The sequence below is a fragment of the Buteo buteo genome, chromosome 29 (assembly GCF_964188355.1).
Source record: "Buteo buteo chromosome 29, bButBut1.hap1.1, whole genome shotgun sequence".
NCBI lineage: Eukaryota > Metazoa > Chordata > Aves > Accipitriformes > Accipitridae > Buteo > Buteo buteo.
Window position 1 is genome coordinate 2,150,538 of NC_134199.1, and position 18,110 is coordinate 2,168,647.

General features: G+C 59.2%; 1 protein-coding gene across 18 annotated transcripts in view; it reads right to left on the minus strand.

The window, feature by feature from the left end:
• Positions 1 to 2,396: 2,396 nt before the first annotated feature.
• CAPN15 (calpain 15) overlaps positions 2,397 to 18,110 on the minus strand; it is a 61,395-nt gene continuing 45,681 nt past the window's right edge. For 14 of the 18 annotated variants that reach the window (XM_075059442.1, XM_075059440.1, XM_075059453.1 and 11 more), the window contains 12 exons: positions 16,284 to 17,781; positions 12,953 to 13,161; positions 12,521 to 12,704; positions 10,750 to 10,824; positions 8,405 to 8,628; positions 7,262 to 7,387; positions 6,386 to 6,538; positions 5,990 to 6,151; positions 5,442 to 5,671; positions 5,071 to 5,231; positions 4,570 to 4,748; positions 2,397 to 4,380 (listed from right to left, as the gene is read on the minus strand). In XM_075059442.1, coding sequence (XP_074915543.1) covers positions 4,203 to 4,380; positions 4,570 to 4,748; positions 5,071 to 5,231; positions 5,442 to 5,671; positions 5,990 to 6,151; positions 6,386 to 6,538; positions 7,262 to 7,387; positions 8,405 to 8,628; positions 10,750 to 10,824; positions 12,521 to 12,704; positions 12,953 to 13,161; positions 16,284 to 17,781 — 3,379 coding nt within the window. In that variant the 3' untranslated portion in view covers positions 2,397 to 4,202. Of the gene's footprint in view, positions 4,381 to 4,562; positions 4,749 to 5,070; positions 5,232 to 5,441; positions 5,672 to 5,989; positions 6,152 to 6,385; positions 6,539 to 7,261; positions 7,388 to 8,404; positions 8,629 to 10,749; positions 10,825 to 12,520; positions 12,705 to 12,952; positions 13,162 to 16,283; positions 17,782 to 18,110 lie in introns of all 18 variants that reach the window. The other 4 variants (XM_075059451.1, XM_075059448.1, XM_075059455.1 and 1 more) reach the window with 4 other exon arrangements.

The window sequence follows — 18,110 nt, forward strand, 5'->3', positions numbered from 1 at the left end:
CCCACGCAGCCCCGGCACGGCCACGGGGCACCGGCAGTGCCGGTGCCAGGGCCTGATGAGCGGCCAGCGCCCGCCTGGATCCCGCAGCCAGGACCCACGTTTCCACCTCTGGCCCTGGGAGACACCCACAGGCTTGGTGGGTCGAGGGGCGGCGAGCACGCCGATGGGACGGCAAACGCCTTCGCCTGCCCGAGCATCCTCATGGCTGCCCAGGGACGAGCAGCATCAACCCTGCGCGTGGAGGGGACCAGAGCAACAGGCAGCAGGAGCGGCAGGCAGCGTGGTGGGCTCACGTGCCCACCGCAGCTTGCCCCACCAAGCGTGACCTGGCGTCCCCGGGGTGACTTGTGCCACCACTTGGCTTTTCGTAGCCACAGCCCCTTGATTGGGGTCTTACGGCCGTGTCAGGGTCTGGCAGGACAGCCCCTGCCTGCTTGCTGCCTTCGTTGCCACACACGTGCTCCAGCCTCTCTGCTGTTCGTACGGGTGGGTACAACAGCACTCTCCCTCCGTCTCCCCCCCGTCCTGCTGTCCGTGCTTCTGTCCTTCCTTCCCTTCTGACCCACGGCTCTCACTGTCCATCCCCATCTCCCCCTTCAGACCTCAGGCTTAAGGCGCGACGGGGTCAAGGGATGACAAATTTACTGACGAAGCAACACAGTACTCCAAAGCTGACGTGTCAAATACCATTTTACCTTTTGACACACAATTATATGTAATTATAAAGCAGTTAATGCTGGTTCAACCCTTGTGAATCACGCACAATTACAATTTGATTTCATCTCCATTCCTTCCATGGCCACCACTGCTCTCAGTCCCAGAGGCTCAGGGCCACGGGCAGCATCGCTGCCAGCCACGCGCCTGCTCCTGGGAGATGCCGTCCCCTCCACGCACCAGCCCACCCGGTGCCCGAGTGTCCCCAGCTGCACCGGGTGCTGCCTCGCCAAGCGCCCAGCGTGGCAGGATTTGCCCTCGGCACGTTGGCTGGGCTCGCCGAGCTGTGGCCCTGGAGAGCCGTGGCCCGTGGGGAAGGCAGGATGCCGTTGCCCACCTGGGGTGGCCACGCAGCCACCATCAAGACAAGAGCCACCACCAGGCCACTGGGCTGAGAAGTCCAAGCGCGTCCTTGGCATTGAGCAGCACAGAGCCGGGTTGGGGGGGGGGGGGGAACCCCGTTCACGCTTGGGGGCACCCCCGTGGTGGCAACGGGCAGCGGTTTTAGCCCCACGACTCACGCCGCGTCCCCGGGAGGGACCGGGCAGGGCCCACGCGGGCAGCCTGCCCGCAGAGGCGAGGGCAAGGGGCTGCGCGGCCGTGAGGGTTAAATCCTGCCTCTGCCGACATGTTTCTTCTCCCTGAACAGACTGAGGGGAGAGGAGGGGAGCGCGGCAGTGCCCTCCCCACCAAAATTAACTCTCCATCTGTTTCTCCCCGGCTGAGGCTGATGGCTTGTGACAGGGCCTCCTGAATGCAAAGATGTTTCGCCCGGAAAAATCTATTACAAGTTGCTGTAAGAAAGACCGAAATCCTCTCCTTCTGTCTCTCCCTACTGGTCTCAAGGTGCCCACCCCGGGCGAGAGCGGGCTGGCACGCAGCCGGCCGCCTCCGCTCAGCCGGAAAGCTCTCCCCAGCGCCAGCCTGCCTCGCCCCCGGCCCAAACGGGGAGGCGGGAGGGAGGATGGGTGCTGCCCTGGGTGGCGGTGAGGATGGAGAAGCCGCTCCTTCGTCCCCAACCCGAGCACGGTGTCGGCGATGCACCGAGCGCGGCCCAGGAGCCGTCGCACCTCTCGGCCATCCCGCAGCCCGTCGGGATGCGGGTGGGGAAACTGAGGCAGGAGGTGCCCTGTCCACCGGCTGATGCTCGACTCTGGCCAGGACCTGGAGTCTCACGTCGGTCCCGGTACCCAGCCGAGCTCCGGACGCTCCCGGGGAGCCGGAGCCGCAGCCCCGGCCGGGCGGCAACAGCGGGCAGGCAGCGGGCAGGCAGCGGGCAGGCAGCGGGCAGGCAGCGGGCAGGCAGCGGCTGCCCTCTCCCGGCCGCAACGCAGCCCTGCTCGGCCCTGGGAGAGGGCAGCCGCCTCTCGGTTTACAGGAGTTTCTGGATTTTGCTTTATTTTCGCCCCTTTCTGCACCCCTGCGCGGCCCTTCCCGGCCCCCCCCCCCCCCTGCGCCCCGAAGCGCAGCTAAAGAAACCTGAAACTCAAATTCAGCCTTTTTTTGTGCTCAGCTCTACTTTCAGGGCACCAAGGGATGCCCACCACTTCGTAGAAATGGCTTCAACTCTTTGCTTGCACCCCAAAATCTTCCAGCCGAGTGCCGGCCGGCACCCCTTCCCCACTGTCCTGTCCCCCCACCCCTCCCCGGTGCCACAGCCCAGCACAGCAAAACCAGGCAGCTTCAGTAAAAAACAAAACTTTATTTGGTCCATCAGAACCTGAGTTTGAAAACCACCCATGGATAATTCGTATCATACAGGGATTACGGATCTGATTTACAATTGATAAAATATCCTATGTTTCTTAAGAGCTGGACAGTATTTACAGGGTTAAAAATATTCACAGCTCAGAAAGACAGAGAGAGGAAAAAAAAAAGTGAAGGACAAATCATCCCGAGGAGGAAGGAGCAGGGAAGAGAAAACAGATCAACAAACAAAAATACGGACAGAGCTTGGCTCAGCAGCCCCGGCTGGGGGGGCCGGGAAGGTGTCAGGGCAGCCCACCCCCCCCGCCCACCCCATGGGGACACAGAGGGACACGCTGGGCAAACCCCACACCCCGCAACTCCCCCTGCCCAGCCCGGCGCAGGGTTTGGGGCGCAGGCTGCCCTCCAGCATGGTCCCTGCCAGAACGGGGCCCAGCATCTCCCACCCACCCCACTCCCCGAGCTGCAGGTCTACACAGCTTGGGAAGGAGGGGGGTAACACCGGGGGACCCCCCAAAACACACACACACACACGCACACACACGTGTACACACACACACACGCACGCCCGCACCAAGCCGGAGAGCCACGACGCCCTGAAACCGTGGGGGTCAGTCCCCGCCACGGAGCACCCGCTGGGGCCAGCGGCACCCTGAGGCTCTTGCAAGCCTTCGCCTTGTGCTCACTACCTTCCACAGGACTTGGCCTCTGAAGGATGGGGGGGTCTCTGCTTCCCCCCACAAAATCAGGCCCCCCGCCCCCGGCACATGGCAACATGGTAAAGCCGAACCCCGGGTCCGTACCTGCTGCCCTTCACCCCTCACCTCCACAGGGCGCGGGGAGGGGGGAGGCCCCCACAGGGCAGTGCCCGGCGGGGGGGCTGAGCCCAGCTCGGGACGCATGGCTTCTCTCCAGGCACTGCTTTCAGCGGCCGCCTTTGCATAGTAACACTTGTGTGATGAGTTGAGGGGGGGGTCTCTGAGCATCACCCCGTGGCCCCGCTCCCCACCCCGGAGCAGCGGTGGAGGAGGGCACCTCTGCATTTCACCCCGAGGTGCGGTGAAAACCCCACAGTGGCAGCTTTCCAAAACAAGCCAGCACCCTCTCCTCCCCAGACCCGGCACCTGGGACAGGCGAGGTGGATGGGGGTCTAGGCACCGCAGCAGATCCTTGCCACGAGCAGCCAGCACGGGCGGCACCACGGCAGTGACCCCGGCACCCCCCGACCCAGCTACGGTACCTCGGTGCCATGTTGGTCCTGGCAGCAGACGATGAGGGGAACAAGACAGTGGGAAGGGCCGGGGACAGACGGAGGGTCACACAGACGGACAGACGTCAGAGGTATATTCTTTTTTTTTGCAGCGCCAGGGCCCTGGCGCTGTGGGAGGGGGCAGAGTCCTGAGCGTGGTGCCTGGGAAGGGCCTTGACAGCAACCTCCGGCCCCCCCCATCTCCCGCAGCCCCCCGCTGCATGCCCGGGGCAGGCTGAGGGCACCGGGCCCCAGCGCAGGTATGGGGCAGGTGGGATCCTGAGATGGCCCCGTGGCCCCAGCCGCTCCTCATAAAGTGCGTGGGGGGCCGGCGGTGCCAGGGCGGGGGGCAGCGGGCAGAGCTGGTCCTGGCCCTGAGAGTTCGCCCCGGCCCCGCGTCGCAGGGCAAAGTGCTGGGTGTGATGCTCCGGCTCCGTCCCACGGCTCAGCGCTGACAGCTCGGGGGGCGACCCCAGGCCAGAGACTCGGTGAAAATAAGGGGGGAGCGGAGCGGGGAGGGGGAGGCGCTTCGTCATAGGGGCCGGGGGCCGTGGAGCCCGGCGACCTCGGGCGTCAGCAGCGGGTTGTGGGTGCCCTTCGTCGACATCCAGTCATTGAGGAAGGCCTGGGTGGCTTTGCGGTGCGCCAGGCGGTGGGTGATGGAGAAGCCGGCGTTACCCTCCAGCTGGGAGAGGATCACCAACACCTGCCTGCGAAGAGAGGGATGGACTCAGGGCCAGGCAGCTGCCTCTGCCCCGGCAATCCCATCCCCTGCCCGTCACCCCAGTGCCCACACCTCCCTGCCAGCCCCAGGCTCTGCCTTGCTCCAAGCCTCCTGCCAGCTCCTGCCTGCCCTCGCTGCGCAGCCCCCCGCCGACCCACCCCTGCCTACCCCGGACCTGTGCAGGGGGGGGACGCTGTCCTGCGTTTTGAGGCTGCCACGTGTGGAGACGACGTTGAAGCTGTCGGTGCAGTCGCACTGGACGTGCAGGTAGGACTTGGGGTGCCGGTTCTCCACCACCACAATGAGCCCTGCCCAGCCGTGCGTCAAGTAGTAGCAGGTCATCCCCTCGCGGCCCTGGGGCAAACAGCAGGGTCAGGGGTGTGAAGCCTCCGGGCACCCGTCTCCAAATCCCAGCCACTGGACCAGCATCTTCCACCTCCAGCCAAGGGCTGCCCATCTGCTGGGGTACCCCATGCTGCCCCAAGGAGCAAAAAGGGTGGGCATCCATGGAGTAAGAGTGGACTAGGTGGCAGCCAGCTCTGGCACAGCCTTGCCCGACTCCTGCCAGACTGAGGACACAGCAGAGGCAGGGTCCAGGCTCCTGCTGGCAGCATCACCCCCCTCCCCAGCGCAGCCACGGGGAGGCCAGCCCCTGCCTTGTGCCATCCACACCCACCTCATGGCGCTCGCCCTTGTTCTCGGTCAGCAGGATGATGGCATCCGCCAGCGTGGTGGGCTGCGCCTCCACCTGCTCCACCATCACCAGGCGGGAGCTGTAGATGGCCAGGATATAGCTGGAATAATCGGTGACTGGCCGGCTGCTGGTGGGGCTGGATGCTGTGGAGACACACGGAGGAAGGGGGGGGATCAGTAAGACTGTCACCAAGCCCACAACCCTCAGGAGCAGGGTGCTGCTGGGTTACTGCACGTGCAGGCAACCTCCACCCCCATCAAGGTCCCCACGGTGAAGATCAAGGGCTTTGCCACCTCTGCCTCCCCCAAGGTCTCCGCCAGCATCACTGTGGGGAGGGCAGCCCAGCCCCTTACCCTGGGCAGCAGCAGGGCCTGCCAGGGCGACGCTCCAGTGGTTGAAGGCACAGCACACGACAGCGTACTCGCCCGGCTCCAGCATGACGTCGCAGTTGACGAACTTCTTGACAGCTCGTTTGCTGTGAGCCATCAGTCGGCCCAGGCTCAGCTTGTTTCCGCTGGTGAAGGTGGCCCGGAAAACCATGATGCACAGATCCAGCAAGTGACTGTCCACCGTGTCCGACCGCCTGTGCCGGGAGGGGGAGAAGGGTCACACGTCACCCAAGCGCTGCCCCGCAAAGCACATGGAGGCCACGGGCAGGACGGCAAATCCAGAGGAAGAGTACTCCCATTGCCCCAAGTATCCAGCCCCAGGAAGCAGCGCACATTCAGGGCTTGGGTTTCAGCTAAAACACGAGCAGACCCCAAGAATTGGAGAAATGGTGTTGGGGACCCATCCCTGAGCTCTGTGACCCCGCGGCATGGCATAGGACGAGAGGGCGATGTGTTTGGGATTCCTCTTGGGTCTGGGTCACTGCCTGCAGCCTGTGCGCTGCCCAGCTCACCTGCTGCCCTCCTGGAAGAGGGCAAACTCCAGGGCGGCACGCTCCAACACTGTCAGCGATGTCACCGTCACCGGCCCGTTGGCCTTGTTGGGGAACATGCCCTGCACACGCACCTCGTGCCAGTCCGAATGGAGCTTGCAGATATCCACGGAGTCAAAGTACCTGTGGGGAAGCTGGGCTCAGCCCCGGCGGCGTCCTCTGTGGGTACACTGCTCTGCCCCCACACCCCAGCATGCTGCAGTTCACGCAGCTGGGAACAGCAGGCACCGGCAGGTCACCCACACCTGCCCTGGGGATGCCCGGTCCTGCCTGCCCCATCTTGAGCCCTATGTCCCATTTTGTGTCCCCTGCCTGGCTTCCCCCCCCCCAGCCTCTGCCTCCTGGGCGCTGCCGTACTTAATGAAATCGCTGTACTCCATCCAGAAGACGCCCTCGCTGCTGCCATGGGGCATCAGATCGTGACGCAAGGGAGCCGGCCAGTGTGGCCACTCATCGGACCAGTTGCCATTCCAGGAGAAGCGGCCCCAGGGGTTTCGGAGCCGCAGTAACCTGGAGGAAGGCGAAAAAGGGTGTCAGAGGCCCAGAAGGAAGGGAAGCACAAGGAAGGTCACCTCTGGGATGCTCTCCTAGCTCCACAGACCCAGCCAGCCCCCCGCAGAGGGCAGCATGTCACTTCTGCCTCTGCCTTTCAAAGCCCTCACAACATCCTAGACCTAATTTGCCACCCCCACCGTGGCCCCAGATGCCCTCGTCCTGCAGCACCGGACCTGCTGCAGCTCCCTCTGCCCTTCCTTGCCCAAAGGGCCTCCAGCCAGGCACTGCAGGGAAAGGGCTCAGCAGGGAAGAGGCTGCCAAGTGTGACATGGCTGAAAACAGGGCATACAGCACCCAGGCTGTCAGAGGCAGCACCCATTTCTATCCCCCCCCTCCACAGGTGAGAAGGATGCCCTCACTGCCTCATTGAGTTGAAAGAGCTCAACTCAATCCTCTATGTCTTGTGAGACAGGGTGAACCATTCTGCACCACAGGGCGTCCTGGAGCAGAGCGGCTTTGGATGTGGAGCCAGTGCCAGGCAAGCACAGCTTATACAACAGCAACATTTATGTGACACCTTGGGATGGAGAAACAGCCCTTGCTGGCCATGAGGATAGAACACTGAAGAGTCCCTGAGGTCTTCTCTTGCATGCACTCAATTATCTGTCCCCAGGGTTTCTGCTCAGGCTGTTGGCAGGAATGTCTCTTGTACCACACCAGCCTCCACCCCGAACTCACCTGAAGCCTTGGACATCCCGCACATCCAGGATGGAGTAGGCATGCCGTGGACGCAGACCCATACTCTCATAGGCTACATCGTCCACTTTCATGTTGCCTCCGCCACAGGACGCGCCCATGAGGAACCTGCACAGGGGACAGCAAAACCCTCGGTGTCCTGCCAGGCCTGGTATGGGGGAGAAGCTCATCCCTACCGCTCGAGGCATGGGACAGACTCACCCCCAAGGAGGCTCCTGGATATCTCCTCCCTAGAGCAGTGCCCCAGCCCCACTGGCCAAAGCTCTGCCTGGGCAGCAGTGAGCTCCCTCCACCTGCTCGTACGCATGCTTGAGCCCAGGCTCCGTGGCGAGCTTCTCTGAGCAGTACCCTCACCTGCAGGGCTGAAGGCTCTGTCCACGCACAGTGGAGCTTTGCCCAAACCTCATCTGTTTTCTACCAGGCCCTGAGGTCCTGCCCATCTCTGATGGCTGGCAGGGCTCAGCCACACAGAAAGGCAAGCGGTATGTCTGCCTCCACTTTGCAGGCAGCTGGCCCATTCTGTAGGGGCGAGGACAGGCTATTCGGGGCGGGAAGTCTGCACCAGCCAGGCTTGGGGGTCACCACATGCTGGGACCTATCAGCCTCCCATGTGGCCCTGTACTGCAGGCTGGCAGGAGCAACCCTGCCTTCAGCCAGCCTAACTGCCCTCCTGCTCCTCCGGCCGGAGTGACAAGAGGTCTTTGCTTTTGCTTTGTCTCCTATAGACTGCTTATAGTCATGTCCAGGTATGGCCAGCAAAGACGCCACGTACGGGTGGGAGACGCGTGCAGGGTCAAGCACTTAACAATATAAAAAAACTCAAAGCAAAGCAAGCGGGCTCAATGCCAGCCACCTCAGAACTCCTGCAAGACAGCAGTAAACGTGCACAGGGAAGTTCACCAGGATTTTAATTTCATATGAAAATTAAACAAAGGAGAAATAATTTCTTAAGAGCTTAGAGGAGAAGCTCTACCAGTGCTCCAGATGGGTGCCAAGGGTGGTGGACTCCACCCTAGGTAATGTACTAGCCCCTCTCCTCTGAGCCTCTACAAATGAGAGTGCCCCCCCCACCCCCCTCTCCGAGTGTCCATGCTCCTGCCACGGCACCCTCCTGCCTCGTCTTACCCAGCCTCCTTAGAACTCAGCATTTTGGCCCAGATGAGGTCAGTGTCAATGGGCTCCTCGCGAGGGTTAGTGGAGCTGACCTGCAGCATCAGGCTCTCGCAGGGGGCACCCGTTAGTGTAGCCAGGCCTTCAATAGCACGCCCCGCCTGGAGGGCAAAGTACGAACCATGAAGCTTGGCCAGCGCCTTCTCAATGAGGGCAACCCACAACTGCTTCCTCTGGGCCTGCAGAAAGAGGAAGAAATGTGTCACAAGCCACCCTGGGCAGGGCAAAGGCAAAAAGCAAAGGCAGCACGCGCAGACAAGGCGAAGCCCCTCTCACCCACCCCTGCGATGGAGACGGAGAGGCAGGAGCAGCAAGGCCAAGCCACCAGGAGCTTGCCTGCATGAGGCCAAGGGTGACCCTGTTCGCTACCTGCTCGGTGCTTTGTTTGCACAGTTTAATTCCCCTTGGGAAAACGTCCTGGAATCAATGTCCAAGAGGGCTGGATGCCGACAGAGCTGCACCCTGGGGTGCCCAGGTAGTCAGGCTGGCAGGAGTGGGTGTCCCCCTCACAAGCTAACAGTCCCTTCTGTTTCAACCTGGATTTAAAAAGGTTTGATAATGGAAGAGGATATCGAGCACATCTGGAGCAGCTGCCTTTCACTCACATGCCACTGCAAACCAAAACCAACACACCTTTGGCAGAGGAGGCTGCCTAGAGCACACACGGCCATGGACCGATCAGATTTCACCCATGGAACAGAGACACTGTTTCAAGGACAAGCTCCAAAAACTCCCAGGCAGACGGGCAAAGTCCTTGTATTGGCTTTGCATGGCAAGGTTTTTGGTAGCTGGGGTGGGGTGGGGTTACAGGGGTGGCTTCTGTAAGAAGCTGCTGGAAGCTTCCCCTGTGTCCAACAGAGGCAATACCAGCCGGCTCTAAGACGGACCCGCTGCCAGCCAAGGGCGAGCCAATCAGCGATAGTGGTAATGCCTCTGTGATAACATTTTTAAGAAGGAAAAAAAGTTGCTGGGATGGACAGAAATGGCAGCCAGAGAGAGGAGTGAGAACATGTAAGAGAAACAACCCTGTGGACGCCAAGGTCAGTGAAGAAGGAGGGGGAGGAGATGCTCCAGGTGTTGCCCCTGGTGAAGACCATGGTGAGGCAGGTTGTCCCCCTGCAGCCCATGGAGGTCCACGGTGGAGCAGATATCCACCGCAGCCCATGAAGGACCCCACGCTGGAGCTGGTGGGTGCCCGAAGGAGGCTGTGACCCCAAGGGAAGCCCACGCTGGAGCAGGGTCCTGGCAGGACCTGTGGAGAGAGGAGCCCATGGAGCAGGTTTTCTGGCAGGACTTGTGACCCCGTGGGGGACCCACGCTGGAGCAGTGTGCTCCTGAAGGACTGCACGTCATGGAAGGGACCCATCCTGGAGCAGTTCATGAAGAACTGCAGCCTGTGGGAAGGACCCACGTTAGAGAAGTTCATGGAGGACTGTCTCCTGTGGGAGGGACCCCACGCTGGAGCAGGGGAAGAGTGTGATGAGTCCTGCCCCTGAGGATGATGAAGCGGCAGAAATAACGTGTGATGAACTGACCGTAAACCCCATTCCCCGTCCCCCTGCGCTGCTGGGGGAGGGTAGGTAGAGAATCCGGGAGTGAAGTTGTGCCCGGGAAGAAGGGAGGGGTGGAGGGAAGGTGTTTTGAGATTTGGGTTAATTTCTTATTACCCTACTCTGGTTGATTGGTAATAAATTGAGTTAATTTTCCCCAAGTTGAGTCTGTTTTGCCCATGTCGGTAATTGGTGAGTGATCTCTCCTGTCCTTATCTCGATCCACAAGCCCTTTGTTATATTTTCTCTCCCCTGTCCAGCTGAGGATGGGGGAGTGATAGAACGGCTTTGGTGGGCACCTGGCGTCCAGTCAGGGTCAACCCACCACAGTCCTCTACTCCAGCACAGGGACAGGGGCAAGATGTAACAACAAGATGCAAGTTTTGCAGGGGGGAAACTCTCCCGGGAGTCCCTTTGCTCTGGTGCCAGGCTATCACTCTTGGGATCGCTAGGCTGATTACAGATTCAGAAAGAAATGCAGAAGCTGCGTTAATGCACCCAGAGGTTTGCAAAGCCTCTATCGGCCACAGCAGTGCAGGCTCAGGGCGCAGCCTTTACCACTATGTCCAAGTCACTGATACAGTTCCTCAGCATGCCGCAGGGTGCAGTCACCAGCCGTGCTTTACCTCTTGTCCTGGGCATGTTGAGGCTGGGGGGAAGCAGCAAGGACGCGAAGAGGAAGGTGTATGAGGACAGAAGGCAAGGAGACATTTGCTGCCCTCTGCGTCCCCAGCAAATTGGGTTCAGTACCTGTGCTTGGAGGGCAGCAGGGGAAAAGCACTGGTACACTGTGACTGTGTGCGACTCACAGGTGGCAGCCAAGAGCTGGGAGAGAAAAGGAGGGCAGTGAAGATTTCTGTGCAGTGAAGTTTACAAGTGCTTTTCACTGGTTTTTGAGTCCCTCACTCAACAGCATCCATGTTGTTTATTTCTGCCTCAGCTGCGGCCAGGGAGCTCAGGTAAAAGCCTGATTTTCCTTTATTTTTAAAACTCTGGTTTTCCTTTTTTAGCCCTCACATCCAGCTCACACAGCTAAACACTCGGCAGAAACACTCATCACGATTCAGATGTCCCTGGAAACAAAAGGCAAGGCAAGCCCAGCCCATGTGAAAACCCTCAATCTTTAAAAAAAAAAAAAAAAAAAAGCAGACTTGAAATTTTTAAGAGGGGAAAGATGGATGGAAAAAAAAAAAGGTAAATCTTACATTGAAAATAAAGAAATGCATCTCGATTGTCTCTGTCTGTCGACAGGCAAAATGTAGACACAGACTCCTTCTTCTTCCCCTCTCCAAAGTTTCTCCTTAACAGGACCAGCTTCCAGCAGCACTGGCGATCATTCTGCCCCACTCAGTGTCCCTGGGGGGATCACCCACTGTGCTGAGAAAGCAGCCAGGCAGCCCAGGCTTGGCAGCACCATACCTGTGCCTGCACAGCACGAAGCCCCTGCCTGGACCCCTGCCCCTCTCCCCAGAGCCAGGGGTAAGCAGGGCTCAGGACCCAGCGCTGCCAACCGCGCCAGGACTGCTGCCCCACGAGGCCCACTAGCTCCGACGCAATTAGCAGTTGCCCCAGGACTTGCCCACCTCCAGGCTGCAGAGGGCACAGGCTACCACTCAAGTTGTACTGACATTAAGGTTCCCCAAATACTTACCTTCAGGGCCCATTTCCCCAGCCAGAGTCCTGTCCTGACATCTACATATGATGCAGTTTGGGGGCTGTGTGTATTTTAAAACAGAGGATTAGGATTTGTAGAACAAAGCCCAATCCAACAGTCCTGGGTCCCTGTCTCCTCCTGACAGCGGCACTTTGTTTTGTTTGGCAGATTTTGCCGCCTGAGTTTCAATAGACGTTCTCAGTCTCCTTCATGGACATGATCCCAGCAAAAGCCCCTGGGCCTGGCAGGCAGGGCAGGGCACAACACGCAGTGACGTCCTGAAGCGGCTGAGGGAGCTTCGTTAACCCTAGCAGATGCCACCCGAGTGTGCTCAGAGCAACTGGGCACTGGCTCGAAACAGGCTGATTTGTCGTGCGATCCCCTCCCTCTCCACAGTCCCTCCCTGGCAAAGCCAAGCTGCCAGACCTCCCCGCAGAGGAAAGAAACAGCTTTCTCTCAGCCCCTTGCAGTGCAAAACACACAGGTTAAAATATTTTCCTTTTGCTGTGTAGAATAAGGATGGCTTCCCCTGCAAGTGAAGTGGCTGTGGTGCAGGGAGGAGTGAGGGAAAAGCAACTGCAAATGAAACTTCTCCATCGCAGCCTGGAAAATGCCATAAGGGGCCTAAATAGATTTATGTTATGGCCTCAGAGAATTCATCTGTCTTAAGGGTGCAGCGAAAAGCAGGGTCCCAAGCTGCAAACGACCACTGCAGCACAGAGTAGGGGCTTCTCGTGAACCACAGCAGTACCTCTTCCAACTGCCTCCATCAGTCCTCTCCTGGGAGAGCCAGGGTCAAGCCTCCCCCTGCCCCTGGAGCACTGCCCATCCCCTCCCGGCAGCCCTCTCCTCTCCAGGGCCACTGACCTGCGAGAAGAGGAGGTATCCGCACTCATCACACGGCAGCATGTCATCCACCAGCACCGTGGTCCACGTGCCGTCCTTGCACAGCCGCACCTGGTAGGCACCCTCGGGACACAGCGTCCTCGTGATCATCACCCTCTCCACCAGCTCCGGCCGCTCGGCCAGCACAGCCAGGGCGCTCAGGAACCTGCCGGCAGGACGGGACGTGGGACGGTCTCAGCGGGGCACGGGCAGGCAGCAGGCAGCTGCCCAGCCGTGCAGAACAGGGGACTGCGGTCCGCAGCCGCTTGGTAAGGGGTGAGGCAGAGGATGGGGTACACTCCTGGGGGTATAAATGGGTTTGAGTAGGGCTGAGAGGTCTGATCTGGAGCTGAATGAAGCAGGGGGAAAGGAGGAAGGGGCAGGAGAGTGTCAGCCCAGCTCACTCCCCCTTACCAGCAGTTTCCCAGCAGTCCCTGCAGGATATCCGAGGGCCTGGGTGTCCGAAACACTGACCACTTCACCGATCGGTCCTTGAAGATGCTACAGTTGATTTCATGGGGTCGCAGCCACTGTTTCACCCTCTGCTGCACGCTGTCGCCTTCCGGGAATCCCACGGACTTAGGCCCAGGGTGGAAACTGTCATCTACAAAATTGACTTTGTTCTGCGAGAGCGAAAGGCAAGGAGAGCATCAGTGCGCAGCTGTGCAGCACACAGCTGGACGGGGCTGGCCTGGAAAGCCTCCCACTGCGCCCCCAGGAGTGAGAGCGGAGCCCCCAGCCCGCCTGCCAGGCCTGGACAGCCCCTTCTGATGCCGTGCAAGGGAGCAGGTCTGGGACTGGGTGTCTGCTGGCAATGGCACAGATGCATTTTGTGCATCAGGTCCAGCGTTCAGCCCTGCCATGGGCTGGCTCACCTCTCCGGGCGCCAAGCTCTGGACTGCGACTCAAATCTGCCTTTTCTCGTTTCACAGGAACCTCCCCGGGCAGGGACCGTCTCGCACTTTGTGCTGGTGCTAAAAGCTGGACCGTGGGGGACCTTGGCTGCCTCTCTAAGTGGCAAAGCATGTGAGCAGCAAGCCTGTGAGGAGCCACCTGGCAAGCAAATGCTCCTCAACCCAAGCCCCGTGCTAAGGGCTGAGCTACCCCTGCTCTGGAGGGGACATGCTGGGCTTGGCAGTCCTGTGCCATCCCCAAGATACAGCCATGGAGGATGTTAGGGACACCTTTCGCAATTGGATTCAGCCCGACCACAAATAGGCAAGCAATTCCAGAGTGAGGGTATCCCGTGTCTAAGCCCACCTGCAATAGCTGCTTGCATTAAATAAAATAGGATGGACTGAAGGGCAGATAATCCCATAGGTATTAGCCATAGAGGCAGGATGGAAGCACAGAACTTCACCAAGGGGAGAAGGGCAGCTTTTTCAGACAGTTTAACACGGGGTGAAATAAGAACCAGGATTTCTTTTTGTTATTGTTAATTAAGTGAAATTAAATTCTTTCAGCAAAAGCCAGCTCTGATTTAAATGAGCTTTTATGCACACCAAACTAGTAGTTGTCCTTCCTCGTTGTTGCAATCCTATGTGAACGCTTTCTACATGGTGCCTCAATTAGCACTTTCAGCTTCTCTTTTGTAGAAGGATGTTTTTCAGCTAATAGATGTCACTGTCCAAATACCAATGTGGGCCAAAAAGGACATGTCCCAGGGCTTGCTGGCTTTCTCAAGGGGAGCATCTGGACCGTGCAGCTGACAAGCAGCCACCTCTGCCATATCAGCCAGCAACCTCATCTTGACACATCCTGGCCTCACATGCTCACCTCTTGGGTGCAGCTGGGGCTCCCCAGGAACCCACCGTGCAGGGCAGTGTGGACACAGAGCAAGGCAGCAGTCTGAGTCAGAGCCTGTGGGCATCGCAAGCTTTCTGTCCCCTGTGGAGTTGCTGCAATGCTTTTCCAAGTAGCAGAACTGGAAAAAACCTTCAGCCTCCCCAGTATCATGGCCAGGGTCTCACCAGGGCCAGGACAGCACTCAGCAGGACTGCAGGAGCCTGAACACAAGCCCACAGACCTCACCAGCACTGATGATGGATGCAATGCAAGAGCCATAGCAGTGCAATTCCCCAGCAGCGTCAGGAAAGCCTGCCTAACAAGCTAATTACCTTTATACCATGATGCCTCCCTTCACATATTTCTAAATGCTTTAGAGAAGTTGTCACTACCAATATCCCTGGAGATGGAGGGAAAGAGAGGTACAAGAGCTGCAGGGGCAGCATCAGAGCAGCAGGGAGAGGAGCAGGTAACTCGTCTCATGCCTGAGCAGCGATAAGCCTGCTCACAGATGGTGCCAGACGAGGAGCCCTGCTTATTTCTCCTGCAAGGTGATAAATCTGGGCATCGGACCTCCTTCACTCTTCCTGCTATGCCAACAACCCCCTTCATGCCGTTCTGGACCAGAGACGTGACCTTCTCTGCTGCCACCTCCCCAGGACTTACTGCTGGCTTAGCAAGCTGAACGGGCTCAGCCAAGGCTCCGACCGAGAGCTGTGCTGGCTGCGGCAAGGCAGACTCCCCTTCTTGGCAGCGGCAAGCTGCTAATTCAACTTGTCCATCTCATAATTCATCCTTCAAGCCCAATTCCACCGGAGGTAACAGATGTTCCCTGCCTACAAAAGAGGCTATTCACTTGCTTAAAAGAGGGGGATAAGCAGAATCAGGGTCTCTCTGCTATAAAGACACTCACATCTGCTAGGAGGGACACATAGCAATTAATAAAACCCACAACCCCAAAACAGGATCATTCTCAACAGCTCCCTCCCAAGCCAAACACCTCTGCGGTCCCCAGTCTGTGCAGCAGAGGCACAGGCATGGACGCACTTCTCGGCCCAAGCAGAAAAAGCCTTGTCTCTACGTCAAAATGGGACTGCAACTCCCTTTCCATCTGGTCCAGAAGAGCTGGAGGCTTCCCCCAGAAGGAGGGCAGAGAAAGAGCAGCATTCACAAGAGCATCTTACGCCACTCAGGGAAAAAAATGGGGCCACCACAGCACTGTTTGAGACTGAAACCCAACAGATCAAGCCAGATAATTCACAGTGGAAGGGTAGGGTGATAGCATGTGCTCCTGAGAACCTTACCTGGAGCCAGGGTACAGCTAAACCTCAGCTGTCCCTCCCAAAACAGGGGCGAGCCATTTGCAGCTGCAGCTGTGCATTCACAAACACCAAAACCAAGAACGCCAAGGCCCAGCTCACAGTTCTTGAACATTTGCAGTTGCTCGCAGTGCCAGCAGTTCCTCTGCCCACACCCCTGCCGGTGCTCTTGAGCCTCTGTCTGCTGTGTCCCCAGATTTCCTGCACCCACACACGTCGCAGCTGCTGCCCACAGACGGTGGTGCCACCAGCAAACCTGGACACACTCTCCCAGCCTTCCCCACCCTTGGACAGGGCAAGAGCTGTATTGACCACCTAAGAATGTCCCCTTCAACCCAGATGTTCTCTCTTGCTGATTTAAAATGTCACTAGGTTTCAGAGTTAACATTCAGACTTCCTCACCCTTGGGAGTGAACTGGATGGGTCACCTTCACCCTAGAGATTATCTTGCACCAATTAAAAATACGACATTTCAGTGTTAACAACCAGCATCCAGCTGCTGCAGGTGAAGACCTTCTCTGGGACCTAAGACACAGAAGGCAGCTTGCCTGTGCCAAGCGATGCCCTAGACCCATGGGGAGGTGTGAAGAGGGCCCCCTCCAAGTGAAACCAGGAGCAAGACTAGTTCAGCAAGCACTCACCTCCCGGCAGAAGGTCACGATGTTTTCCCACAGGGCTTTGGCCTCTCCCTCGTCCGTCTGCCGCCTCTTCTCCACGTGCATGCTCTCCCGTCTCTTCAGGGGCTTGAGGCCCTTGCGCTGGGCCATGTACTGCTGCGGGGTATGGCAGGCCACGCAGTGCTTGGCCTTGAGCTCGTTGAGCAAGGTGCAAGCGGGACAAGCCCACTGGCTCGGCCTCTCCTGGCTGGTGGGCAGCTGGGACGGGAAGAGGCGGGCAACCTTGCGGGCGGACGGGGCCCTGCCACCACATGAGGAGCAGCTGCCCTTGTCGCAAGCCCCACAGTCGGCGCAGCGGGGGGACGGCTCGCCCTGTGTCCCGTGCTCCTGGAAGCCATGCAGCTTGGAGGAGCCGCAGGCTTTACACTTCTGGGCCAGGGTGGGGTTCTTGAGGGTGCACTTGGAACAGGACCAGGTGGTGAAGTCAGGGCTGGAGGGGCTGCACGGGGTGAATCTCACTGAGTCCCCCACCAGGTTGATGGTGTCACTGCCTTTCTGGGTGCTGCAAGCCTCGCATTTGCTGGCTCCGGCGGAGTTAAGCAAGGAGCAAGAGCTGCACTTCCAGTGGGATGGACTGACCTCCATCTCCTCCTCCAGCACGCTCAGCCGCTTGTTGGACAGCAGCTCCTGGAAGCGGGCAGCCGGGGCAGCTCTGGCCTGACCCTGCGGAGAGCCCTTCTGCCCTGCTGTGCTCTGAGCCACAGGCTGGGAGGCTTCAGGCCCCGGCATCTGCAGCTGGGGGGGCACCTCCCGGCGGCTTCGGGGCACAGGGTTGTTCTGGAGCCCCGGGGAGAAGGGACTGAAGGCTGGTATCTTCTGGGCCTCTTGTTCCATAGCCACTGGGCCCTGGGTGGCCAGGGCGTCACCATCAGAGATCTCTGCAGAGACTAAAGGCTGCGGGGTAGAGGGGGCCATGTGAAATCCAGCAGGGGTGATGACTTCAGGGACGACCAGCGCCTCTGGTGGGATCTTGGGCAGGGAGAGCTTGCGTGGGCCGCCACAGGCAGAGCAGGAGTTGGCCACTGGCGTGTTGTGCAGTGTGCAACGCTGGCAAGCCCAGCCACTCTCCAGCTCCGCTTCGTCAGGGCTCTTCCCCTCTGAGTCCTCGCTGCTGCTTTCTGCCTTGGCAGCCTCCTCCTTGGACGTGCCCTTGGGCTCCACAAGCACGGCGGGCTTGGGCAAAATGCCATTGATGACGGGTAAAGGGGAGCCGCTGGGCCCTGGCTCTGGGGTGAAGCCACATACCTCGCAGGTTTCCTTGCCCAGAAAGTTCCTGAAGGTGCAGCGGGCACAAGCCCATTTCTGTTCCTCCACGCTGAGCCGCAGGATGTGGTTGAGGTCAGGCTTCTGGCGGGGGGCTTCGCATATGGAGCACTGCCGCTGGCCGACGGGGTTCAGAAAGGTGCAGCGGGTGCAGGACCATTCGCGGACGGCAGCCATGGAGCCGGGAGAGTGGGAGTGGCTGGAAGAAAACAGAAGACAGCATGAGGCCAGGCTACCCAGTACGCAGGGGCACCATGCGTTTCCTGGGCTGGCACGGTCAGGACCTTGCTTCCAGAAGAATACAACCGGCAATCCAGTCATTGCTCTCGAGGCACTTGTTCGTCTGGCACCGACAACCGATTTCTCCAAGTACAGGGCAATGCACTGGCTTCTACCCAAAACACTTCAGGAAGGGCACAAGAAACAGTCCCGCAACCCCACCGACCCCGCTGTCATGGCGGGGATGCGCCTCGGCGAGCAAGCACACTGCCTGTGCGCCTAATCTCGATAATTTTGTACATCTGCAGC